This window comes from Oxyura jamaicensis, chromosome 24, assembly GCF_011077185.1.
Source record: "Oxyura jamaicensis isolate SHBP4307 breed ruddy duck chromosome 24, BPBGC_Ojam_1.0, whole genome shotgun sequence".
NCBI lineage: Eukaryota > Metazoa > Chordata > Aves > Anseriformes > Anatidae > Oxyura > Oxyura jamaicensis.
Genome location: NC_048916.1, coordinates 3,855,431 through 3,882,393, shown reverse-complemented (window position 1 = coordinate 3,882,393; position 26,963 = coordinate 3,855,431). Strand labels below are relative to the sequence as shown.

At 45.3% G+C, this 26,963-nt stretch overlaps 2 protein-coding genes and 2 long non-coding RNA genes across 6 annotated transcripts in view; 2 read left to right on the top strand and 2 right to left on the bottom strand.

The window, feature by feature from the left end:
• UBASH3B (ubiquitin associated and SH3 domain containing B) overlaps window positions 1–7,265 on the top strand; it is a 67,194-nt gene extending 59,929 nt beyond the window's left edge. The window contains exons 10-14 of the mRNA XM_035345939.1: window positions 649–741; window positions 1,381–1,525; window positions 4,066–4,172; window positions 5,090–5,199; window positions 6,020–7,265. Of these exons, the coding sequence (XP_035201830.1) occupies window positions 649–741; window positions 1,381–1,525; window positions 4,066–4,172; window positions 5,090–5,199; window positions 6,020–6,157 (593 nt within the window). The 3' untranslated portion in view covers window positions 6,158–7,265. The remainder of the gene's footprint in view (window positions 1–648; window positions 742–1,380; window positions 1,526–4,065; window positions 4,173–5,089; window positions 5,200–6,019) is intronic.
• The window catches only part of LOC118177890, a 74,918-nt gene extending 54,693 nt beyond the window's left edge, over window positions 1–20,225 (bottom strand). For all 3 annotated transcript variants that reach the window (XR_004755959.1, XR_004755961.1, XR_004755960.1), the window contains exon 1: window positions 19,804–20,225. This is a non-coding gene — a long non-coding RNA (uncharacterized LOC118177890). The remainder of the gene's footprint in view (window positions 1–19,803) is intronic.
• CRTAM (cytotoxic and regulatory T cell molecule) lies at window positions 12,658–26,678 on the top strand. The gene is made up of 13 exons (XM_035345940.1): window positions 12,658–12,764; window positions 15,743–15,889; window positions 18,003–18,155; window positions 18,380–18,511; window positions 21,419–21,589; window positions 22,181–22,252; window positions 22,412–22,477; window positions 22,691–22,798; window positions 23,562–23,633; window positions 24,112–24,216; window positions 24,622–24,765; window positions 25,151–25,234; window positions 25,688–26,678. The coding sequence occupies exons 1-13, from the start codon at window positions 12,716–12,718 to the stop codon at window positions 25,816–25,818; spliced, it is 1,434 nt and encodes a 477-aa protein (XP_035201831.1). The 5' UTR covers window positions 12,658–12,715; the 3' UTR covers window positions 25,819–26,678.
• LOC118177889 overlaps window positions 20,405–26,963 on the bottom strand; it is a 33,449-nt gene continuing 26,890 nt past the window's right edge. Inside the window, exons 2-3 of the long non-coding RNA XR_004755958.1 lie at window positions 23,546–23,712; window positions 20,405–21,152 (exon numbers count right to left, since the gene is read on the bottom strand). This is a non-coding gene — a long non-coding RNA (uncharacterized LOC118177889). The remainder of the gene's footprint in view (window positions 21,153–23,545; window positions 23,713–26,963) is intronic.

The following is a 26,963-nucleotide window of genomic DNA, read 5'->3' as shown; positions in this document are numbered from 1 at the left end:
GTTAAACACGTGAAGTCAAGGTTAATAACCCCTTCTCGCTCCCACCTTTATGCCCTGCCTCTTCAAGTAGAACAAAAACATAACTCACTGCAAGTCCGTGCAATGCTCAGCAGAGTCCCGTTCTCATTCGGCTCCCTTAGGCTTTGCAAGAATATTAATAACCCTACTGGTGGAGTTGATTCTTATCTCATTTCCAGTGATCTTCCACCTGTGTAATGAAATGGTAATTTATACCAGCAAAGAATCGAGCCAATTGAATTAAGTTGGGTTTGAATTAAGTTGAATCATTCTGATTAATGACTTATAGATGAAATTAAATGAAATTCAAGCTCTCTACTATTTTTCTCAGCGCACTGTTTGCTTTTTGGCTAAATGTAGGAGGACAAACTGAGCACAAGCTGCTGGGCTTTCTTTGCATACCGGTTAGTACGCAGACGCACGTGGAGCAACACGCAGAAAAATGTGTCCCAGTTCCACAGCTGTGCACACCACAGCAATAAAATACGAGGGGTACACTCACTTCCTAAAACACGAGCGGTGCAGCTGGGAAGCTTCTTCAGCTCCTTGCTGGGTGGCAGATACCTGCACCCTGCTCTTACGGTGCCATTTGTCTGTTTTTATTCACGGGTGTTAAAAACTTGCTTGCAGGTGAAGCTTTGCTAGAAACTAATACCATTGTAGACTACATCTACAGCTCCCCGTCCCTACGGTGTGTGCAGACAGCACACAACATCTTGAAAGGTAAGAACCCACCAAGCAGGAAAGGCTGCATTCTTCTTGCTTTCTGGGAAAAACACTGCCAAGCAGATAAAAGGCAGCCTGGCACGGGAACTGAGCAAATGGTAACTCAGGGGGAGGATTATTTCCACGGGAGTGCACGTCACCCGTCTGCAAGGAGCCCTCTTCTTATTGCATGGTGCTCCAGGCGCGTAGGGAAGTGGTGTGCTAGAAGTGGTTTGCTGGCCCCGTTGCCAGCAGCGGGACCGGGTTGGGATTTGCCTGCCCTGCAGAACCCGGAGGTGTGCAGGGGGCACGGCCAGCTCCGTGCTCCTGCGGCTGCTCGGTGCTGCGGGCTACCTGGTGCGAGAGTAACGCACTGCACAAACTGGGAAGGGAGATGGTCATGGGACATCAGATCTCCTGGCATTGAAGCAGTTGGAAAAAAAAAAGCTCCAAAACGCAGTCACACCTCGGTCACTGCATGGAATTGCCGCCCAGAGGTTTCCATGCCTTTGTGCCAAGGACTTCCTCCCTTCATAGCTATTAACCAACTACTTAGCAAGAAAAAAAATTCTAATCAAACTTAAGCATTAAAGCTGCAAGGTCTCACCTCCCCCAGGTGCTTTCACTGCCATCTGGTCTCCTTCCTCCCTTTTCCAGGTATGCAACAAGAGAACAACCTGAAAATTCGAATAGAGCCGGGCTTGTTTGAATGGACCAAGTGGGTCTCTGGGAACACACTACCTGCTTGGATACCCCCCATGGACTTAGCTGCAGCTACTCTAAGCGTTGATACAACCTACAGGTAGCAGAAAGGGGGGTGAGGGGGTCGTGGATTGCTCTGGGGATTTGTTTGTCCATTTTATCCATTGTGGATACATGGATACGTATCCATTTATCCATTGTGGGTACGTGGATATTTGGGATTTGGTTTTAAAGAGTAACATTCTGCTGGATTTGTAAATTTAAGCAGTGACTGGAAGAGCTGCTGAAGCTCCCAGAATGAACTTAAAGCAGGCTGGAGGCTGCTCAACCCGAGGCTGCCTTATTATAAGCCAAATTCCCCAGGGCACTGGCAAGGTGCAGCTTATTGCTGATGATGGGGGCCCTCATTCCAGCCCTCCTTCCTTCCTGTGCACCGTTCACATGCCCAGGAAATCCTCAAAGTTGGTTTGTTTGGGTTTTTTTTAGCCCCTTTCCTAACACTTAGGAATTTTACGAACCCGTGTGAGGCTGTGCAGCCTTACTTGATGTGGAGTCTGGAGGAAACAACAGCATTCGTTTTGCTGACTCAGTTCACTGACCATCGTGTTTATGGACTGAAGTCACATCGTGGGTTCGGTAATGCCTGCCCTGCCCTTCCCCAGGGGAAAAAGCTCGTCTGTCTGTCTGTCCTGATTAGCGTGGTGAGGGATCTTAGCTGTACATTTTGCAACATCCTGGGGAGCATGTTTACATCTGCCAGGAACGCAGGGTCTCCTCAATCATCAAAACTCAGGGGTGAACACACAAGATCCATCACTTCTCAGCAGTTCTTTCTATTTTCTGGTTAAAAAACATTTGAATGGTGAATGGATAAATACCACCAATCTCTCCTCGTGTCTTCCTCGGGGAAATATACAGCCTATTGGCTCAGCTCCAGCAGCGTGGGGCTGATGTGCCTGGTGCTCAGCAGCTCTGCTGGTCAGTCCTGCTGCTGCCAGATCAGTCCTGGTGCCTGGTGAGGTGCCCTATCCGCCGCTCGCTCTGCCACGCTGCCCTCAGCCCAGCACACACATTTTACATTTTTTACCGTAAACCGCACTGAAAAAGGCTAAATAAAACCCAGCAGAAACTGTCACGTGGTAAGGGACGGACAGGATGATCTATTCGGGCTTCCTACTCTCAAATTTATGATTCACTTATGCAAGCCAGACTTGAAGAGCTCCCAAAAAGAAGGAAACTCCCCAAAGGTCACCCGCTTCCAACCCTCCACCACCGAAATAATCCGTATCGCTATGACTTCTCGCAGAGACCAGCCCTTTCTATTTTGGCTGAGCCTGATCAGAGGCTGAGCACTCTCGGATGAAAACAAAACCTTTACAGCACACACAGAGCACACACACACACATGGGACTTCCACCGAAATGGGCTTGGTGACAAACATTTTGTGTCTCGGCTTTTGTGGTTTGTGATATCAGCAGAACCGCTGGTGTTTCCCGAAGTGAAGTAAGCAGCTGAAACGTTAAAAAAAATGGGTTTTGTTTTGTTTTGTACCTAATTATACCATAAAGCCACTTGAGTTACATCCTTCTGGGCTGCAGCTGAAATTCCAGCACAAGGGTATCTCAATAGAGGTCCTCACGCTGTGTTTGTCCCTGGAAGGCTCTCACGTGGCTCAGGCTCAGCACAGCAGCTGGACCAGGAGCATGGCTGCTCCAGAAAGCACGTGCCAGCCAGGAGGGCTGCAAGGAATGTTCTCAGAGTAAGGAAAGAGCCTGCTCGTGTGTGGTCGGCTGCTTAGGCGGGGGATTAGGAGATGTCCTCCTGGTGCTCTCACCTCCCGTCACACGGGTGATTCCTGTGCACCTGTCAGGTCACTAAATGAAGGGAAAAGCTGTGTCTTTTCCTCGCACCACAGCACGAAAATACAGCTTTCTGCTTCCTAACTGGTGCCGCTCTGCGCACATCAACCTGCTTCAGCTGGAACAATTGGCCTGGGCCCCATCGGGCAATTCACTTAAACGCCCTGGCCCAGGAGGAGGCCAGCTAATTCCAGGCATTTCCCAGCAATGCAGCTTTACAGACGGCCAGAGCAGCAGCCTGCCCCTGCCCTTCAGCATCAAAGCACACGAGCACGAAGGAGAGCCAACATCTGCCTTCTGCAGGCACCGCAGTCCTCCTGAGGCCGCCACGGGTGTTGCTGCCCACCCTCCGAGCAGGCTGCAAGCCCTGGCAGAGCAGTGTGTTTTGTTCTCCTGCCCTTCACTCACTTTATTTGGGCGGATGAGCCCTGAAATCTATTGATCAAGGGATGTGTAAATGTGAAGTGGTATTGCCATTGCTGCGTGGCGTTGCAGAAGCAACACGTTTGTAATCAGCATGTTACAGGCTGCCTCCTCCGACTTGTCCACAGGAGAGGAAGCATTTTCTTAATTTCCCCACGAATCAAAAATATCTGAATGTAAAATAGGTAAAAATCTCAGTCTGGACGTTTAAAAATCCCCATAGCGGTCCTGACACTGAGCTCTGGGGACCTGGGAAATTAGCAGAGTTAAAGAAATCCATACGCTCAGAGGAATCATCACTTGCACTTACAACTTTACCTCTTCTCCTCATTTACCGTGCTTGTTTTTCTGCTCGCAGACCTCATATTCCCGTCAGCAAGTTAGTGGTTTCTGAATCTTATGATACGTACATAAGTAGAAGCTACCAAGTAACAAAAGAAATCATCAGTGAATGTAAAGGCAAAGGTAAGTGCTCCGGGGATGAGAACAAGCCAGGCTCCCCGGGATGTGAACGCTGATATTCCTCACCAGTCCTCAGGGAGGTGATACCCCACAACCGAATCTCCCGTCCCCTCTCCCAGAGAGGCTGGAAATGCCAAGTTAAGCTGTGTGTGTCAGAGTTGAGTTGAGATCTGGTCAGCCTACAGGAAAGCTCCTTCAGCTTCAGGAGCAGAAGTATTTTACAGCCCCCCAGACAATGCAAGCAGTCTTCTTCCAGGGAATAAATAAGCCGTTTGCACCCTGCTGTGTTAGCAGCATCAGATGGGGCATCTTCCACCCCCTGTCTGAGCTGTTCTGTAGCATATAACCCATAAAGACTGCAGAACGTTTCTCCAAATGCAACACTGAAATAATAAGAAAAAAAATCTCTAGCTTCTATTTTGCATTCAGAGCATAGGAACAGGATGTTCCAAAATTCTGGTGAGCTCATTAATTTCATTTGGCTGATCCGTTTCCAAATTCTAAAGCTTTTATTTCAAGAGTTTGCACACAAGCCTTGATAGCACTGTGCGACGTTGGGTGTTCAGGATCTTGGAAATCTAAAGCAATTGGGGTGAAAAAGCAGCAGCTGAGATTAAAGTGCTTGTTTTAATCAGAATTAATTTTTAAATAGAAGAAAGGTATTTTTTCACAAGACAGGTGGAATCTCACTGCAATTCCTGTTTTCCTCAGGAAGCCATTTTAAAAATAAGAAGCACAGAGCTGATCAATCCTGAAAATTAAGAAATGCTCTAAATAAGTCAATAAACCACGCCTTTTGCCATATTTGCATAATTTAATGAGCTTTTATATAATAAACTGAACGCAGCTGGATCTTGGGCACCCGTCCCTAAAGCTGCCTTCCTCTCCCACCTCAGCCTGCGTTTCTCGCTGTGTTTCAGGAAATAACATCCTGCTAGTGGCACACGCATCCTCCCTGGAGGCTTGTACCTGCCAGCTCCAAGGGCTCTCGCCGCAGAACTCCAAGGACTTTGTACAGATGGTCCGAAAGGTAATTACCAGCAAGGGGTAAAGCTCACTGGCTTTAAAAAAAAGAGAAAAAGAAATTTGCAATCTGCTTAACCAGGCAGAGGACACTTTGTTCCTCTTGACTGATCTTTCAGCCCCGTTACTGGGTTTCACGCACTTCAGAAGTCACGAGAGGAAAGCAGATTAGTTAAAGAGGCTTATCCTAACGTGTCGCTTCTGTAACAGATAGCAGGGGATCGGATGCTCACCTACAGCTGGCACACAGTGCCACTGCTACAAGCCTGCAGGTACCGGGCTGTACAGAACACCCCGAGTGCCATCCAGTACTAAATCCACCCCAGCCAGGGCACTTCTCCTCACTACAACCCTTCCCTTTCTCGTTCCACTCCAAACAGCTGTTAACAGGCAGGAAAAAAAGGCCTGAAAAATGATAATGGGGTCTCCTGCCTTCATTCCTAATGAGATGGCTTTCTCCCTTGCAGACACTCTCCAGGATTTTCACAGCTGATCTGAGCACCCCTGAGCCACAATCTCACCCATATTTCCCCTTCATACCTGTGCTGGCCTTTGGGGTTTGAGTCCACGCCAGCCGACATAACACCTTTGGGTTGAACTGAACGTATTTAAGCTACCTTACAAAACCATTACCTGTCCTCCCCAGTGTTTTACATGTACAATGCTGCATGAAATCTGGCTGTCACGCCAGAATCCTACAATCATCTCCTGCAAACGGGCTTTGGGGAGAGGGAGAGAGAGACAAGAGTCTCTCTTTAGGAGCACAAGAGCTCCTTGTGCAGCTCAGTCCCTGCTTATTGCCCTTATTTCCTTCTCTCTCCGCACAGATTCCCTACTTGGGGTTTTGTTCATGCGAAGAACTAGGGGATACAGGCGTTTGGCAGCTTACAGACCCCCCCATCCTTCCTCTCACACATGGACCAACTGGAGGCTTTAACTGGAGAGAAACCTTACTACAGGAATAGGCAAAGCCACGCAAGCAAGGAAAACCCACGGCCTTTCTAAGCGTCGGAGAATGTCTCTTCGTTCTTGTGTTTATTGACAGTGGAGAAGTAGTCCTACTATGTTACGTGGATCACACCAACAGCTCTTCTAGCATCTCTCTTACACGGCCAGAGTCGCGCAAAAATTCTCATATACAACTAGGCAAATACAAAAGGGACTGATTTGGAGGAAAAATATTGAAATATTGACCGGAACTCTTGCACTGCAGGGAATCTGTTTAGTGAGTTGCTCGGGTAAATGTTCCCACCTTGAATGGAGCTCTGTTAACACCAGTACCATTTACTGCCTTCTGCACCCTGTTAGTAACAACTAGCACTGTGTGAAGGGCGAGCATTCAGGATGCATTTGGGTTCTTTTTCATTGCTATTTTTTGCAAAGCATTAGCAGGCTTGCTCAGGACCACGTGTCGACACCCTCCTCGCTCACAACCCCCAAGTTCTCAGCACCTTTCACAAAGCCTACCACCACCAGCTGGAAACCAGAGGTCAGCACTGCCTCTGCAGGCAGCATCAGGTTGTTCTTCCTCTCCTCCTGTCTCTGCCCTGGGTTAGGTGTTTGCATACCGTGGATGCAAAGATTGACACAGATCTGCAGCAGAAGAAAGATCTGGATTTCACATCACTTACAGATGAAGCTTGCACATGAAAAGACAGCACCATTGTGAACAAAGACGGGGAGCTGTTGCTCTTAAGTGGAGATGAAATAAGCCTATACCAATCAAACCTGCAGGATTTAGAAAGGCTGCTTTTTTATTCCCCTTTTATTTAAATTATTGAAATCCACTCTTGTGCACAGACCCAGCCTAAAGTGTCTGTGTCCTTTATATCCCCCTGAAAAGGGGCTTTGCCTTTTCTACTGAGTTCTTGTGCTGGTCATTTACGCGGTGGTGGTTTTCTGTTCCTCGTGAGGTTTTCTGTCAGCCCTGATGAGGTTCTGCAGCAGGCAGCTTTCTTAAGTGGGTAACGCTGAAGTCAAAAAGGCAGCACTGAAATGCAGCCTTGGCTGCTTGCTTGCCTTCCTTTCGTTAACTCCTAAGTGCCATCTGTCGTAAAGACAAAGCAGAGCTGAGAAAACAGCACACTGAAATTTAGGAGCAGCGTGCTTTGTCCTATGAAGATGCCAATGCCAGCTGTGTCAGAGCAGAACACAAAATACCCCCACAGAAGGTAGCTTACAGTACAAATTGTCTTCAGAGCAGGTTTCTTTTAGACAATATTACCTTAACTCTTCTGCCCTGAATCGAAAGTTCCCTGCAGACATTTGCATGGCTAACTTTGAGAAGGTACTCAAAAATGTGCGTAAACGGGGTAAAAGAGGATTTGGGCATCCTCCTTTCTTGGTTTGGAGCATAACTCTGAATATCCCCAAAAATAACATCAAAGGCAGTCCAGGAAAGATTCTGGCATCCTAGAGTTCCCCTCTTCTGTCCAGGTTTCCTTCTGCAGCATGCGTTACTATCCTTATTTAAAAGGTTTGTATGGCACAGAGGGTTATACCAGGCAGCTTTGACAAAGGCATATCATTCATAGAAAGGTCAAAGTTCGATTTTAGGTGAGTTTCTTTTTACCTATCGGGCCTTTGGCAGGACTGGCCTTACCTTCAGTTGGTTAAGATGGGGCTGCACGTCCAGTGGGCAGAACAAGTGAGGAGCCATAAACTGCAACCCCTCGTTCCTAAATAAGGTCAACCCCCCCGCAGCTGTGATATAACAGACCTGAACAGGGTGTAGCTCAGCTTTGTCGCTGCTTTAATGAGTTGATCTTGAGCTTGCCAGGGCAAGTATAGCAGATGCTGTACAGATTTTGAGTCAGCAAAGAGCTCATCCTGTGCAATACGGTCACGATCCATACCAGTAGTCCGTTATTTATGACTATGTGATGCTCAGTAGGCCACTCCTAAGTGCATTATGATTCCAGGGATGTATCCTAAAAAGTCAGGGAGATAACTTATGAGATGACAGAAAGAAACTGCTCCGCTGCAGTTACGCTGCTGTCACTTTAGTTCTTAAACTATAATTTAAATTATTCTTGGCTGTGTACAGGCATTGTGAGGAGCACTTCTGGCTTGTTTTCCTCCACACTTACTCACCGCAAATTTGCAAAGAGTATCTTTAAAACTAAACAGGTGACAATCACACAAAACTGATTTGGTTACTGATACACACGTGATTCTCTGGATGGTGTTTGGTTTCATGCTATGGGTCAGCAAGACGTGAGTCGGGATGCCAGACATCACCTATACAAAACAGCGGAGGCTACTTAGGTCCTATTGCAGTTAAGGCACGTTACAAAGAGGGTTGTTGTTTTTTTTTTCCAACAGAAGCATGAAACAGAGGGAACAAAAGCTGAATGCACAATTTGAATACTGTACTAGCTGATCTTTGCGTACAGTGAGTAATACAGGAAATAAAAGCGTTCTGTTTTAGAAGGTAGAATATGTTAAAATACTCTCTTCTTAAAAATATATATTTTTGGATGCTTGGGAAAGTATTTTGACAATTGTAGTCTTATCTGTCATTAGATTTTTCAGGTGTCAAAAGTCTCAGAAACAAAATTTGATTTTCTTCCAGCATTTGGATCTCTCGTAGGTGTTTTGTGTTAAGTGTTCTCATGTTGCTAAGGCTTACTGGGGGGAAAGAATAAAAAAAAAAAAGTTCCTTTTCCATTTTTAATTAAGATGTTAAGAATACAAAACAGTTGCTGCTTCACTTCCACTCCACTGCTGCTCATTAATGTATATTTAATGTCGCTTCAGTGTTTTGTCCCAGAAAAACATTAGACTTGATCTGCCTGAAGTGGGTGCAAGTCTTTTCCTCGCAATCACTGTGAGCTGCATCAGATCCTAGAAGTTCTATTAGGGTATAGAAGGCAAGCAGCCTTCCTGTATTTTCCCTCTTTTCCCAATTAAGGAATAAAGCTGAAAAACTTCCAAGAATAAATTGTTCTTCCAGTATTTCCATAGACTGTAACTTAAAGGTTGGTCTAGAAAAATAAATGAACAAAATTCTAGTACATCAATTGCTGATGGGATAGCACTTGGCAGCCAGAGGGGCAGAACTGGCACGTTTTATCAAGCTCACATTTGACCAAGTCTTTGCAAAGGGCCTGCACCCCTGGACTTAATATCTCCCTGTGCTGAAGCAGCTGGGAGGAGACTGCAGCACGTCCCAACCCCGTTGACTTGAGCTCTGCTCGTGGATACCTTTCTAGCTTAATACAGATCCCAGATCTAAAGTTCCATGAATTTACCTTACATTTTGTGCAGTGGTAGCTACAGCCAAATGCTTAAATAGTCTGAGCACACGGCCAGGTTCTCAGCAAATGTAAACTGTCCCTGTATACTCAAATCAGAGCTTTGCCTCCTTATGTAAAACGAGGATGCAGGTCATCACTTCAGTGAAAAAACAAACATATTTCCCTCTTCACTCAGTCTGAACAGTGAAGGAAAGAACAGTCAGCTGATGTTAAGAGCCTCCTTTTCTCCTCTGTTGTTAGATTCTAGTACCAACGTTACTCAAAGTGATAATTTACATCACCAGATAAGCAGTTGTTTAAATAATTCTGCAGGAATTATTCTTCATGAAGGCAACAAGAGGTCATTCTGCAAAACAAAGAGGCTACAAGAGATGCTAGAATGCTACCCCGGTGTAGTATTTTGTATCCACAGCCCTGAGTCCCCGGGGCAACCATATCTTAAGGACTTTGGCATTGTAGTCCTTCTGTGTGCCCACTGCAACTTTTGGGGAGAAGAGGCCAGAGGATGGGGAAGGGGCTGCCTGGGACGCTGTGACACACTCAGCCTTCCCACTTAGCCGCTGCACTGGGACCAAGGGGTTGGAGACTTCTCCCTCGGGGTCCTCAAGACCTCCTGACCCAGAGCCCAGGGACACAAACGGGAAGATTTCTCCTGATTTCCCCAGGCCTGGGATGAAGCCCCACAAAGCCCGGTCCTACCACAGGCTGCCACCCCCCGCCTGCCTTTGACTTCATGAGGAATACAGGGGAGTCCTACATCAGTTTGGGGCTGAGCCCTCCCAGTCCTGATCTGAGCAATGCATAAGAGTGAGGTGAGACAGTCTGATTATATTTGTGCTCATTTCAGAAAGAGTTGCTAAATAGTTGAGTTAAGCCATAATTAGGTAAATCTCATTAAAACCCAGAGCTGGAAATTTGTTTGCAATGCTTCACAACTTCAAGCGCGTTGAAATTCCGTGAGAAAACTATTGTTTAGGAAGCTTAATAGTTAAACCACAGAAGCGCTTAAATCTAGGGGAAATTATTTGAACTTCAAAGATAGATGTGCAGAGATGGTGGGGGCAAACATGCTTAAAACGGTGAATGAATGAAAAAAATGAAGTGTGATTGGTTGCATCCCTCTAAATTGCTATTTCGTTCTCACCCCTTCCTCAAATACTCATTCCCTGGGGAATATCCATGAACCACACACACAACATAACAAAAGACACAGCCAGTCCCTTTCTCTTTCTTCCTATTGAAACGTATTTTCTGAAGTTTCTCTCTGTGGACAGTTCTTAAAGCTTGATGTTATCAGTGCATACTTTTTTTTTTCCATTTTAAACCTATTGTATCATCCTGTTTATTATGTTTTTAGTGTGAGCAGATTGTATTTATTTGAGAAAAATGTTTGCTGTTTAAAAAAAACAATAATTGTATTGCCAAAAATAGCTGTAATTACCTGTGACATCTGTATTTTTTTATTTTGAGGGGTTGGTTGTTTTTAATCTCAACTTCAAGTGCTAACAACTGTTAAAACAACCACTGCATTTTAATTTGCTTATTACATTAAATGGATTTCTCTGAAGTCAGACAAAAATGCCTCGTAGATGATTTAATAAAGATGTCATGCTCCCACGCCTGGCCCTTCCTATTTAAGTTTTCCTCTCACGTGTTGGGACTTTGCTGGGGTGAAGCAGCATCAAGCAGAAGGGGGAACTCGAGTTATTTTCCTCCCTTCTCTAAAGATGAAGTTCATTTATTTGACAGCAGATGGCACAAAACCCCCTCAAGTCCTGCTCTCTTCCTGCAGCACAGGGACCAGGTTTTCCTCTGGGTTGGAGGCAGATGGCTTCAGTGTCATCTCTCCTGCTCCATGGCTTTTCCCCAGCAGTTATTTCATGGTCAGGGTCAGATATGTGGCACTAGAAGCAATTTTTAAACAAAAGAATTATCTGCCTTTACAATACGCATCTTCTCCCTTGATCTGGATTTTTTAATCCAGTAATTTTTATTGGCTAGGGAGACTCTTTCCTTTCAAACCAACTAATTACATTAAATTTTATGGCCTACAGCTGTTTTCTGGTAAAACTGATTATATCATGATTAACATAAAAGCCATATATTTTATCAAACATACACTAATGGAGTGACACACTTCCACGCACCTGAAAATTCAATGGAAACAGGTTCTAATGAATTAGAAATGGAAGGCATGATGTGTTTAACTATTTTGTCCAGTTCACTCAAACCTGTGTCCTGCAAATGCATACTGTTTTAAACCCTATCTCCTATCTTATTGAAGTCCACTCCCTCTGAGGGAATTAGTCTTTTGCACTAAATGCCGGGCAGTTGCAGAAAACTGCCAGAGGAAGACGTGCTGAAGCTGTTTTGGAAATGAGCATACACAACATCGCAAACAGGCTCTGCCAACACCAGGCTTGGCGAGTCTTGTGATGATACTGGACATCCAAAGCCCAGGAAAAAGCTTTGCTATGCCCCAGGTTGCTTGAGGAGGAACCAGGCCTGCGAGGGGATTTGGGAAACCCAGATTCCACCACTGGTCCCCTGGGATCCCCTCGATGGAGTCAGCCCTGTGCCATGCTCAGCAAGGAACAGCATAACCTGCACATCACCTCCCGAGGCTCTTCACTCCCCAGAGAGCCACAAACCACACACAGCAAATCACCTTCCCCATCTTCCTTGTTCCCTGCAAGCAGGGCAATGCAAACTTCCCACGAACACTGCAGAAGGTGCGGAGTGACTCGAGACTGTTTTTTTCCAGGGATTTCATCTGGACCGCGGGGTTCTCAAGCAACTTCACAATTCCTGCACTACAGCAGCGCCCACCAAAGATGCTCTATGGTCCTGGGTGCCTCCCCATCATCAGGAGCTAAATCCTGCACAGTGCCCCTGTGGGATCAGCCCAGGCACATGTTTCTTTTAATCTTTACCGTCACATACTTCTCTTCCCCTCTCCCCTGCACAGAAGCTGAATGAGATGAGGGTGGAGGGGCGCAAGGTGAAGTGCCCCCACTCCTGCCGCCCACTAGCTTGGTTTCAGGGACCCGTGAGGTCAGCCATTTCTCAGCTTTCGCCAACACGTAGGAAATGTGTGAGAAGGGGGGAAAGAAGTAGTGGAACAACATTAAAAAGGAGGCAGAGACCCCAGCAGTGATGAAGTCATGGTAAATCTGCTCCCCCCGTGCTGAAAAGAGACCTGCTGCTCGGCTGCCCCGGCAGGGAGAGGAAGTCTGCTCAGGCAGCCCGCACCACCACCACAACATGAATTTCACCACGGCGCTCCACATCGCAGCTCTGCTCCTGATGCAAGGTAAGCAATCTGGTCTTTTTACCTGATCTTACAACAGGCCAGCTGAGAGAATTCACTTTCCAGAGCTGCAGCACACCATGCAAGGCAGCTCTGCTGTTGTTTTCTTACTGACAATGCTGTGTTGTCACCCAGCTCCCAAAGCCAGCTGGCGTAGCAGACAGGGTGCTGAATTGCAGCTGAATCCTAAACCCTGTAGCAGTGAGACCAATTCGCCTACCAGCAGCTGGCAGCACGCTGAGATAGCAAAGCCTTGAAAAATTGAAAGTCTCCCTTAAATACGTGCAGCTTACTTTCCATGGCTTGGATATCTGTATGTGCCCTTGTTCACATATTTTTCTAAAAAGAGGCTAATGTAACAAGCCAGGGTAATTTAAAAAGCACTCACAAAGTACTCTGAAAATGAAAAGCACTTTAAATGCTCAGTCTCCTCACTCCTGCTAGAGGATGCATCTTATACCTGCTTTGCTAATCTCCTCTTTCATATACTGGAGAGTGTGAAGTTCACATTTGACCATGTCAAATGAGGAAAGACTTAGGTAAGGAAAGAGGCAAAACAGCTCAAGATCCTCAGAAGCATCATTCCTGTCCTTTGCAGGGGGCATGCATGCACAAGCCTGGTGCTGGCCAAAGTTAGTCTCTCCCTTCTTAAATGCAAAAGCAAAAACCAAAGCAGTGCCGCTGGGGACCCTTCGGTATAATCTCACACACCGAGGTACCATTAACAGAGGCCCCATCAAATCTAAGAGCCCAGACAGCAACAACACATTTTTTAATACGGTACGCTTAGGGTATTTTATCATCACTGATCATATTTAACGGACCTAAGGCTTTAACAGGTTAATTATATCCTAGCTGAAACAGTGCTCGCAGTGCTCTCTAAGCTTGCTGCAAAGCAGCAGCTCCCACTCTTTCTGGGAGTCCAACCCCAGTTTCCCACTGCTGCCAGACTGCTGCACGATGACCACGCTAGCTGCTCTCAGCCATCGTTCACAGGACCTCAAGAATCAACCCAGACTGCCACATATCCGCGGCCACGGGTCAAAAATAACCGATTAAACAGGGTGTCTCTGTAGTTTTAAAGACAATTCTGAAGTGACCGAGTGAGCACACATCATTGCAACAGTTTCTCTATGCGTTTTCTGGTGGCTAGCAGAACAGCAGGGGTTTGAACCATTCTGCTCGCTTGTATCTTGTGATCTCCAGCACGAAACTGTTGTCCTGTCCTGCTAAGAAGGTGGATGTATCATTGTATGTGATGGCAGGCCAATTTTTCCAGGTACCCAGGGCACCTGGGATCCACACATTACGAGAACCACTACCCTGTGGAGCTGGCACCCCCTCATGCTTGCACCGTGGTGGGTGCAGAGGCTCAAAGACCACAGCCATGTCAAGCTGCCCCCCATAAGGGAGAGAAATTTGTCCTGTGAGTCATGGTCTGCATGAATCCACGGTCTCACATGGAAATTACGTGTGTGCTCCATTTTGGGGGCTGCTCTTTTCTGCTTAAAAAAGAAATAGCAAGCAACATCCCCCACCTTTTGTTCTGCCCTGCCTCTCTCACCTCAAAAGGTGTGACTTACAGACCCCACGCTGCTGCGAGCGGCAGGAAGCAGCCCCCACGCAGACACTGTGAAAAACCACAGGCAAGGCCCTCTCCGCTGCTTTACCAGCATGCTCCTGTGACACAGGTCTTCACAAGTGGAACTTACTCAAGGAAACCTCCTTTTTGCTACCACTCCTCTGCAAGCTCCCTCAACTCACACGAACCCTGAGAACCAGCAGGGAAGCAGAGGAATAATAAAAAAAAAAAAAATACAAATCAGAGGCACTTGAATAAGAGAGAAGGAGAATGAGCCTTGAAATGCAGAAATCTATTCCTAGACCGTAATTTTTCTGCTGTTTTCAGTTTGATTTCTTCCCCCCAAATCTAACTGCTCTGCGAAGGTGGCTATGTTATCCCATGTACTCAAGTCAAAGGTGAACAACGGCAATAAATACCCACGGGCAACCACTTCTTTAGAGGAAGACAAGTCCTTCCTCTGATTTTAGTAGCAAAAATCAGGTCCGGCAAGAATGCCCCAATATAGCTTCTTAAAAACATTTTAAAATATAACAGAAAAGAAAATGAAAAGCTTTCCTGCAGCCCAGAAAGATTCATTTCCCCAAACTGCAGCGCTCGTGTACGCAGCAGGAACCGGCAGCGGGCAGCTACCTGAAAAATAAAATCAAAACACACAAAACAGGAATGAAAAATAAAACCCTCTTACTGCCTATTTACTTAACTCTGACCCGGGCACTGCTCTTAGTAATTTCTCCAGGGCATGCTTTTTCTGGAGCAGGCGATTCATTCCAGACCATCAAATATTTGCACAAAGTGTATTATGTATCTCTGAATGTCTGGAGAGAAAAACGCACTTTACTGCCCGTCTGCAAAATCACCTGGGAGGAGTAAGTGAAATTTCATTTCAGTAACCTGTGCCAGGCCAGGTCTGGGTATCCTGCCTGCAAAAGAAGTTTCAAAGCAGCTGCAGCATTGCACTCGAATAAAAAAAGCCCATTTGCAGAGATACCAATCGTTCACAGCTACCACTCCTTTGCACACCCTTGCGAATCAGGTTCAACGACTCCAGAAAGAAATATGAACTTAACACACGTGTTCTCCCTGTCAAAATTAATTGGGTGTGCCATCAATTCTTCATTGACTCATGTGGAATAACATCAAATAACTGCATCTGGCTGCACCGGCAGTAAAGGTCACGAACCGTTGGCACAAGCCTTACCTAGTCATTAGGTAGGTCACCACAGTCACTATGACTTAATTACATCAGTATAATTATACTGGCAATTTTCCCCATCTAGAACAACCTTTACACCCTTGAGAAAAGGAAAGTTGACATATTGCTCAGTGCAAAGTGTTGTCACTGTACTTCACATCGCATTTTAATGGTTGCTTTTTTCCCCCCTCTCTTGTCTGGCAGGGGATTTTGCAGAAGCTAGCAGTGAAACCGTAACTCTGCAGGAAGGAGAGGACCTAAATCTCAGCTGCACCCTCAGCGGCGAGGACAGTTCTGTCAGGCAGTGGCTAAACCCTCGTGGCTTCGCAATTTTTCTTGACGCCCAGCGGGGTAAGTGTGAAAACCGAAGGCGGCACTTTCCGCGTGGAGCAGAGGGTCAGTTAGGAGTGGGCTTTCCAGCTCCCACCCAGGGCCAGTTTGACTCACCTGCTACCCAACCGCTTGAGGTGGTTTCACGTTCAGCCCCTTTCTGGCAGGAAGTTCATGAAATGGAAACCCCGACAAGAGTGGTCTGGCACAACAGCTTTGAGAAAGGAACTGTATTTACCACCAGCACAAACCCACTCTTGCCTTACAAGAGTGGCAGGGAGGGGACCTGCCTGAAAGCTCTGGGTGCTCTTCCCCTCACTGGGGCATTAGACGTGGCACGTCAAGGGGAAATGTTTACAGCAGAGCAGTTTTTACTACGTGCTGACAGGGCCAGAATTACAATTACTGTGTTCCCTCCCACTCCCTATGCCTTCTAACTCTAATTTAGAAAGGTTATGGAAGGAGCACACCCACCAGTATCTATAGTGCAGACTCTAAGCTGAGTGGACAAAACCAGTACCTGCCTTAAATTACCCGAGGATTCAACCCAGAGCATCAGTATGCCATCATCATCTCCCAGAAAGATGCGCGATATAACAGCCACAAGGATAAGAGTTCGCAAAGCATTTGGATCCTTGACAAGTGCCTTCCTTTTACAAAGGAAAACTGTCCTCTTTCAGACAGGAACCAAGCTTCACGCCGTGTATGTTTTCAGTTTTTATTTTGAATCATCACTGTGAACCTTTGTCACATTGCTTCTCCAAAAACCACTTCACAATCAGTTCCCTCCTCCCTCGTGTCTAAGTTTTACCTCATGGCATTCTCAAAATCCTTTAATATTTAATCATTACCATAAATTATAGCTACTGCTATGACATTCTCCCAACTCTATATTTTTAAAAGAGCTCAGATAAAATGAAGACCCTTTTTGAGACCTTCTTCTCTCCAATGACTGATCCACATCCCCAGTTTCAGTTCGATTCAAGAGGCAGAACATTACCTTCTGTGCTGTCATTGTGGGAGAAGTCCACATGACTTGCTGGCTTGTCCCCAGATTCCCACAGGAGGAATGAAGCCAACACCAGAAAGTCAAGAGAAGCAGGGCCGCACAGCAGAGCACAGTACATCTAGGTGACAGGCTCATTAAAATCAGCTAATTAGACAAAGATAGGAGAAAAGAAACAACTAATAAGGAGCAAATAAAGAGGTGTGGGCTGACCATAGCATCTGTGTATACCTCGTAATACACAAAGAGGGAAGTGATTTTTTTTCAAGGCCAAATAAAGGGTTGAGGAAGGGGGAATGGAAAGCGGTCACCAATTCCTGCACCTCTGCTCTGTGTTCTGTATTCATGGGTCATACTCCTCTTCTGACCACAGATCACGTCCTTGCACCCCAATGTTTGCTTGTATTTATCTAAATATAAGAAATATATAGAACTCAAATCACTGCAATAGCTGGAGACACAGGGTTTGGTTTTCATGTTTTGCGATGGCTAGGAAGCAGCTTTAAGCTGATGGAGAAGAGTTAGCGAAAAAGAAATAAAAAAGGAACCAAACGAGAGGGTTTGACCATTCAGTTCTGTGACCTGAGGGAAATCACTTGCACCTGTGTTACCCCCTCTAGAACTACAAAAAAACTCAGAAATTCTGTTTCTCACCATGGATACAAAGCTAACCACTTTGTGTTGTTACCCTGACACCGATTAATGTGCTAACTCCTTTTGATGGAGGGGAAACTGAGGCAAATAGGGAACATTACTTGCATAAAATCAAAGAGAAGCAGAGGACAAAGCCAAGGCCCGCTCTCTACTTACACGCCAATTGGAAGAAGCTTTTTCATTTACCAATCTGAACTTCTTTACAGAGTTTTTTTTTTAAAAAAAAAGAAAAAAAGAAAAAAAGTCTTCCCTGTTGGCAGCACACACCCCATTCATCAGTTTACTGCTGCCTCTGTGCCAGGGCAGCACCAGCTAGAAACGCTTTGTGCTACAACTGCTCTCTTATGTCAAGGGTTGATGAATAAAAAAAGACCCGCAGTAAGCAAAACTGATCTCGCTCACTACTGCTTTGATGATCTGTCTTCCTCTTATGTACCAACACGCGTAGCATGCTGGGTTTTGTTTTCTTTACAGTTTTAAGAGATCAGAGGTACAAACTTATCCATTATTCAGAGGATGAATTATCCATCCGACTGTCTAATGTAACAGTGCACGACGAAGGCGTATACAAATGCTTCTACTACGGCACCCTGTTCAAAGTCAAGACGACGACTGTTGAGGTGTTAGGTAAGTTCCCATCCTTGTTCTGTGCCAGAGGAGCAAAACAAAGCCAGCTCCCTAACTCCAGGGCTGTATTTTTGCATACAACTGTACACTGTTTAGTACAACATAATCCCAGTGTTAGCTCAGCCCTACCCAACAATGCTATGTAGCATTATTAACACATGCAGCCATTCATAAAACCGAGCAGAAAGAGTTGCTGCAGCTGATTCCAAATCTTCTTGCTGCAGCTGCTCCTTCTAAACCTGTACTGGAAGCATCCCAAGACACAGAAAGAGGCATTAAGCTGTCTTGCTCTACTCGAGGAAGTAAACCACGGCCCCGGATTACCTGGCTGTTGGATAACGGGATACAGCTTCCAGGTAAGTGTTAGAGGAACAGGGATTGGTTTGTAACAATTTCTTATCGGTCTTGAACACACCTAAAAATGGTACCCTGGCAGTGCAGATTGGGGGAACAGCCGGCACTAAATGGTGGTGCTCATGCAGGGGAGATGGCTCATCTCATCTGCTCACATTCGGTGCAAGAACAGCAGCTGGCACCAAAACCCTTTGAGAATCTGGAGTGAAATTCCACCGAAATAAAATGAAACCAAAACTCTGGAGGCCCTATTTCCACGTCCAAGTACGCAGTCAGTTAGCAAAGCCACTACAGTTTCCATTTTGTGTTTGGTACAGGTTTTCCTTAGCTGTGCCGAGCAGCTCACACGCACACATGCTGCCTTTCTCTCATTAATCTGCTCAGAGCCAGGCAGTTCACTAGCACACTGAGAACAGCACTCAGGAAGCACAGCCCGCACAGCCCACACAGCCCTGCAGTGATGACAGACCTGCACGCAGCTGGGTAGACACAGACGAGGGGAAACAGAGCCTCTAGGCAGCTCAATTTGACTTGCGTACCATATAAATATCTGCTTCGAAGGCCACGTTCTAATAATAACTGCCTCATTAGCTGCAACTGTAGCACACTAGAGAGGAAACGTCCCTGTCAACGTGAGGAAAATACCCATAGATGCAAGAGTATTTTCTTTTACATATTAACAAATGTGTTTGCATTTTTTCCATCATCAAGCAATACGTTCAAAGCTTAGCCTGTAAGATTATTCCCCTAAGATGGCTTTTTTAACTAAGAGCTCAAGAAAACAGTAGAAAAGCAGGTTGGCTTGAATAAAGCTGGAAATCAAGACTGGAGGAAAAAAGGAGAGGGGAGGGATCCAAGCCTTCAGATATACAGGCATTAATACAGCTGTGTTACACCCCATGCTTAAAGGAATTGCACTCAGGAGAAGCAGTGTTGCTGGTAAATGAGCCACGTGAAAGCCAGGGCAGCGCTATCTGCGATTGCAGGAGGAAGGCTGCTCTGCAGCAGTACATGGATTTTTAAAAAGCAGATTTTCCAACTCCATGCATGCTTTGGAAAGGGCTGGGCTGTGTCTGACTTAGAGGAACAACATCTGTGAAGACAGAGCTTGAGGAAGCAATGTGTCAGCTTTAAAAAAAAGAGTGTCCTTAAACTTGAAAGGATCTCCGTTCTGGGCTGACAAAGTGTATTTTTTGTCCCAGCACAACACGTAGCTCAGACACTAGATGCCTTACACAACATCCAAAGCCAACCAAGCATTTCTCCACTTAGTTCAATAAAAACCTACACTTACCTTTGTCTCCTCCTTGCACCTTCAGATTTGTAGCACAAACACCCACCAGGCATTAGAGCACACCATAGCAATGAGAACTACCTGGCCTTCCACCTCACATCCCATAGCTACCTGGGAACTTAATTAAGCAACAAAGGGCCTGTGCTGGGTTTGCTTGATTGGTTTAATTTATGGTTGGTTAAATGAAGGGATATTTGCATGAAGAGGTGCTGATTCACCATCCAGCCTGTTTGCAGCAGATGCAAATTAATGATTGAGAGGAAAAAAATAACTGTCCTAATTCAGCAACTCTCAGACTTTCTACATGTGCCCTTCCTTTTTTGCAGGTGACTGCCTTTCACTAAAATCCCTTTCTCCCCCCTTCCATTCTCAGCTTTAATCACTTCCTGCAAATATTTATACTAATCAGAAAATAGCTAATACATTTTAATTACTGGCAGCACCTCAGTTCCACCGGGGCTCAGCAGGGGCAAACTGGCTGTAATTACTGAGCTGTTGCTGACAATTAAAGATTATTTCCTTTCTAGCAAAACCACTGTGAGATCCTTTTGAGTTCTCATGTGACCCCACTAGGGATGGAAAAGAGTGCTAAGAAATACTGGTCTATGATACCATAAATTATCTGTAAAGGCTAATTTGGAAACAAGGAATTTCTTTCATTTAGAAACAAGGATGTTACCAAGGTAACAGGTCAAGAGAAAGCATTCGTTTGTTTCCAGAGAACCTCTACAGTAGGAGCAGCCAGTTGAGATTATTGTGCCACTGTGGGCATTTAGGGTAAACATCTGAAAAAAAAACCCTCTCCACTAGAGCTATTCGAACACGTCTCTCTGTGTCACACGAAATACATCTTTATCGTTCCATACAATATTAGTGAGTGGAAGTCGTGTTACCTAGAGGACTGGGAAGTGCAGCAGACATGTCACACGACTCTCTCTAATTCGTTATGGCACAGCAATTAATCTTCATGTTTAACATCCCCCGGCTGTAAAACAGAAGTCAAACCTATACCGTAGGGATGATGGAGGACTCAGACAGGATTTAATGGAGTTGTATCAATGCTTATTACAAACATAAATACTGCACGTCAATAAAAATTTAACAGCTTCATATGCTCAGGGTAACAAATGCACAGCTACTGAGACACAAATTCAGTGCCCTCAGATTATCACTAAACAGAATCAGAACTTCTTTAGCCCTCGGTCATGCTGCAAACCTTGCCTCTGAGGGTTCTGGCCCCAACTAAGCAATTTGTTCCGCTCAGTAAGGACCAGAAGTGCTGGTGGGTGTCGGGACATCCCATTGCAGTCCTACAGGGTGTGCAAGCACTGCTGCAGAGGAACTTCCCCCTGTGAGTCACGAAATGGAGCAGAGTCTTAGGGTTAAGCACAGGAGGCGCAGCGAGAGCTGCACTTAAACAACTGCCGAGGAAGAAAACGTGACCTTGCTGTCTTTGGGCTCCCGTGTAAATCCATTTACACAATGAACCACTTGGGCACGGCAATCGTGCGCTGCTCTAGCAGAGCAAAGTAATGCAGATTGTGCCTGGAAGGTTTTTCATTAAATTGCTCTTGACTAGAAAGCACTTAAATGTGTTCTTCCAACGGGCGTATAGGTGACACTGCGCACAAGTTAGAAGCCAATGGGGAGAAATGGACCACAACCAGCACGCTGACAGTCCTCGCCTACGGGCCCAACTCAACAGCCAGCTGCCTCGTTCACCACAAAGCATTAAGAGAAGAGAAGCTGGCTGTGCCTTTCCGCTTTGAGGACCTCCCTGGGACAGGTACTGCAGCACTCTGAGCAGCAGCTATCGCGTTTTAGCACGCAAGTGGCTGTGCAGATACGCATGCAAAGCTGAACGCTGTGCTCTACTGCCCCGTGTGTAAAATCTATTTTTACATGAGAGGGCTATCTGGGGCAAATGAGGAACTCCAAACTAAGATTTTATGGTTTTCTTGTTGATGATGTTTGTTGTTTGTTTTTTTCCTGCTTCCTAACTACCTTAAAATTCATTAAAATTAAGCCATAGCAGCTCAGCCGAGCAGCAGGGCTAAGTTCCCCGGTGCTGCTGCTAGAATTCTGGTAAAGCTTGCTCTAGAGCTTTAAAGATAATGCAGAGTGTATGTTCTCAAAAAGCTCTGAGCTTCCCATGTCCTCTGTGGTTTAGTTACATCCATGTAGAAAACTAGAAGGGTGTAAACATTGCAAATAAACGCTGAAGCTGCTTTTAATTCTCAGAGCAGTTTGCTTTCTGCCCGTTTACTTGTCTTTAGGATGGGTCTAATTATTCTTACTTCACTCCTCACTAGACTGCTTGATTCTACAAATGCTTATAAAGTGCTCTGAAAGTTGTTGTACTGTTGGTTTTTATCAGTGACAAACACATATCCTGCATCAACTGCACAAGAGGTGCTTACACGCGCCTCTGAGCATGAGCAGTCTACAGGTATTAACTGCTCTTCCTCTAATATACAGGTCAGATAAGCACAGCATCTGACACAGAAAATGCTGTACAGTGTCTTTACGTAGAGCTTTGGCTGCAAAAGAACAGCACGGAGGAATTTTTGCTCAGCATTCAGAACTGCTTTGTTTTTTCCCCCCCCAGTGACCGCAACAGAGTCAGATCTGGACGACAGTACAGACTTCTCCCCAAGCTACCCACAACATAATGGTACGAGTTTTACTTTCATTTTTTACTCATTTCATGGTGCAGACAGGGAAACTGAAGGTGGGAAGGGAGGGCTGTAAATCTAACCACAGCTCAAGATAGGGGACCCAAAGAGCCCAGGCATGAAGAACACCAGAGCAGTTTTCATTTGGGATTGGGCTGAAGGGCAATGTGTGACATGTGATGTTTATCTTGTGTTTGGGGATTTTCCTCTAGGCTCCAACCAGCCAACCATCCCTTCTGCAGTACCAGAGAATCCAGCAGTTCTCAGCTCAGCATCAACTACAACTCAGCAAAACCTCCAACCAGCTGTCACACCTACTTGTAAGTTTGGACTTTTCACATGAATTTACCAAACCAGGACAGAAACACCACCAGGAATGTCATTATATTACCATCTTGCACACAACATAAAACACAGCATTTCTTGCTTGTGAGGAGAGCCTCTGTTTTACAGCCATAAAAGCAGACAGACTCTCTTGTTAGATGCAGAAGAATTACATCAGTGTTGGCAGCAGCCAGACTGGCCAACCGTTCTCGTGATGTGTCAGAAACGTGCGGCATGAGCTGAAGCTGGGATTTCTCTGGATGGCTGCACTAGGTGGCACTGTGCAACAAAGATTATCAGTGCATATAAATGGCTGCAAATTGAATTTATTGTACTGGAGAACTGCTTCCAACAGAAGAATAAAGAGCTCCACTGTGCAAACTGGTTGACTAAAACCCACCAAAGGGGGCACCTGCTTAGTGTTAGAAGCCAAGCAGTGAAAAGTCAACTGACTGTTTTAGAAAGGCACGAACCCTTTGTTTATATTTGTTTAAAAGCCTGTATCAGTGTTTGCAAACTTCGCAGAATGGCTACATCCTGTTGATAATCAGCTCTATTAACATTGAGAGGGAGCATAAATCTTGCAGTACGATGTGCTTACATAACTGATAAGGAAGAAAATCTCTTATGAATGTAAAGTTTTGGCAGACACTGCATGCCTTATCCTTTTGGTTTTACAAATCACAGTTAATTATACAAAGGTATATTATATTGTCCGTGTGTGGAAGAAAGTCAGAGCTCACCTCTCTGTTTCTGCAGGGCACGAAGCAACGTCAGCTGCAGCAGGAGAGGAAGAACTGTCCGGTACCCCGCGTTACCATGTCCCAAACGGTACGTTACAGCATCAGACATGCGGTGGCGATGTCCACAGGACGGTGATTGTCACACTGGGTGACTGAACCTCTGCGAGCTAGGAGGACAGCAAAAGATTATCCGAGACATGAATACAAGAAAAAATCTGCTTTAAGAAAAAGGATAGCTGCATATTCTTGTGTTTGCAAGCAAACTAAGGGGCAGGGAAAGCCTAAAAAAAACAAAGATTCAAAGCTCATACTCTTGTGAGGCTGTAAAATTGGAAGTATTCAGTAAAGTACTCCAAGGATTTTATGTTCATAAAGCTTAAGTGGTCTTTATAATATAAAGAAATACAGTGTTAAGGAAGTGAGCACAGTGCTGTAAGTCAAGGGCTCCAGAAGTCTCTTTCTGTTGCATTACCAGGTGCCCTGCCCTTCAAAGCTGCTGGAAAAATAAAGATATATCAAGCATCCCTTTGCCCTTCAGAGAAACACCGTTCTTTCTCTTTCTCCAGACACTGACACGGCATTCAATGGCACAGTCACAGAAGAGGAACTTCCCAGGACAGAAGCCTCACCCCCACGCGAAAATGTAACTCAGATTTCCATCATCACCTTTGGTAAGAACTCATGAATACTCTTCAGTGACAACTTCCAAACACGCATCAAGCTTTCTAACACCAAGCTGATTCTCTCTGACCAAGTATCCACCTCCAAAGCCTAGTGTCAGTACACCAGGGTAAAGCTCACTTGCAATCTTGAGGAAAGACCAAAGAAACACAAGCATTTTTACCACCTAGAAAAAAGCTACATGTTACCAAATCCTCTGACTTCAAATAGTTTTGCTTGTTTATACACCTAGAAATAAATTAACCTCGTATCTTAAAACTCAGGGCAGTAAGGTGAAAACTGCACTCCCCCCATGTTCATCTGGCCTGGTGCATGATACATCATTCTTGCTTTAATTACCAGGAACTCCCAGGAAGCTATTTAACAACACAAACATACATCTGCCTCTTTTACAGAGCAAGATGTGGTATCTGAAGGCATCCAAAAGGAGAAGGATCTCCTGCTGCCAAGCTTGGTGGCTGTTCTGATTTTCATGTTGCTCGTCATCGTTGTGCTTTTTATGAGGAAGCTGAAAAAAGCTCATGGAGTGTGGAAGAGAGGTGAGTGAAGGCACAGTTTGAGTTACTGCTAACACTGGTATTGTTCTGGGGGAGGGATGTCAGGAGCAGACAGGACACTGATCTTCCTGCCCTCTGGTTAAGCACCCTTCTACAGACAGCGACTGCGGCTTGGTGCAAACGGCTGCTGAAGAGTCCCGGCAACTGATGGCCTGGGGCCAAGCTTCAGCCGACACAAGTTGTCACATAACTAAATTGTTTTCTGAAGCATCTCTCTTGTGAATGACCAGGATGATTGCACTCTTATTTTCCAGCTTCTCTTTGAAAGACTAGTTATAAAAGATTAGGATTTTTATGCTCAAGGCCGAGAGTGAGGAAGAGCCATGGTACAAATCTCAGTATTTAATTACATTTGTTTTCTGCACAGAAAATGATAATTCAGAGCAGACGCTGGAGAGTTATAAATCCAAATCCAATGAAGAAAGTCCAGGCCATGAGAAGAATGAACAAGGTAAAAAGCTTCAACCGACATAAACTAATTCCTGTCAGAGCACTGCTACTGACTACTGCAGAAGCAAATCGCTGCCCACCTTTTTGTACAGAGATACTTGCAAATTGTACATTTTACACCTGAATATTGTAAAACCAAGCCTTCCAACCCGAGGTCTACCACAGATATCATAGCTTCAGCTGTGATGCAGAACTGCACAAAATGAGAATCATTGCTTTTCATTTGATAGTTCAAACTGGATAATCACAATGGTTTTATCTAGCTTCTAAATTCAATCTACTGAAATGCCTTAAAAAAGATTATGAGTGGTTTATACAGGGAATTCAGCTGTTGTTAAACAGTCCTGAATATGCTGGGTCGTTCATTGTTTTATAACACGATGAAATAACACGTAATTCAGGCAGGTACTTCCCCCTTTGTAAAATCAGTAATAAATGTGTATTTATCTTTCAGTTGTCCATCAGAAGTCCAACGTGCAATACGTAACAGAAGGATATGCGGAAAAACCACAGAAGAATCCAGGAGAGAAAAACATCACAATAGCTGAGAAACTGTTTACATGTGGAAAGGAAACGGATGTATAGCAACGTGGTCCTTCTGGCAAACATACAGAAACACCTCTGTTTTCTGGTATTTATCTTAGAGCATTCACAAACCAGTATGATGTCAGGGAGCAGAAGTGCCAGTACCCTCAATCCCGGAGCCAGTTTGGACTCTTTTCCTCCACACAGTAGGACAGGTAGATGGGACTGCTGCTCCTACCAACCTATTAGCAATGAACACTGATGTAGCTGTAGCTATCAGAGGATTTAATTGATCACTGCCAGAATTATGGCTCATCCATCCACCCTGATTGCTATCAGGGTCCTTGCAAGGGAGTACGCAATTAGTCCCAAGGACCACAGGATATGGAAATATTCCTGCAACGCTTCTGCCACTCTGCAAGCACAGGACTGAGGAGGAAACCCTGGGAGATGGAAACCAACTGGGACTTCTATGAACTCATTCTGACAGCCAGACTATATCAAACCAAGCAGGAAAGCACCCTGATGTCTAAGGTGTTAAACAAAACAGTTGTCCCCCTTGGAAGTCTTAAAACAAGGGGTTGGCAAAGGTGAAGAGGAAGGACAGCGTTACACGTGGGACACCCCAAATCCAGGGAGGAAGGCACTTGCCTGTGAGGGGGCAAGCTGCGAGAATCACCACGACGTTTCATCCGCAGAGCCCTGCGATGCCACCACCGGGAATCTTTTCGTTTGCAGGAGCCACGTACTGGGGTTCTGTACGATAAAAGCAACTTTCAGATATAAAGGAAATTTATATTCCTCTACAGAAGAAAGCTGTATTTATTTTTCTTGTGAGAGATGATTATTTCTCATCACAAGTGAGAACAATGCTGAAAACTCTTTTTGAATACTGGATTAAATAAATGCTCTTGAAACGACTGCTAGAAATAAATTCATTTTTATGTGGAAAGTGTCTCCATTTGTGACACGAGGGTAATACAGGTATCAACACAACACTGCCAGTCCACAGCCTGTTGGAACAGTGGTTTAACCATCCAAACTGAATTACTTTCTAGTTAGTCAAGCCACAAGGAAATGTAAAACAACCTGTTTGTAAACTCAGCTTGTAGGGTTTGTACGGCGATGGCAGGCGTTCACGGACAAACAGACTCGGTAATCCCAAATATTTCATATAAAAATAAGGGCCCTGGCAGCTGCCCAGC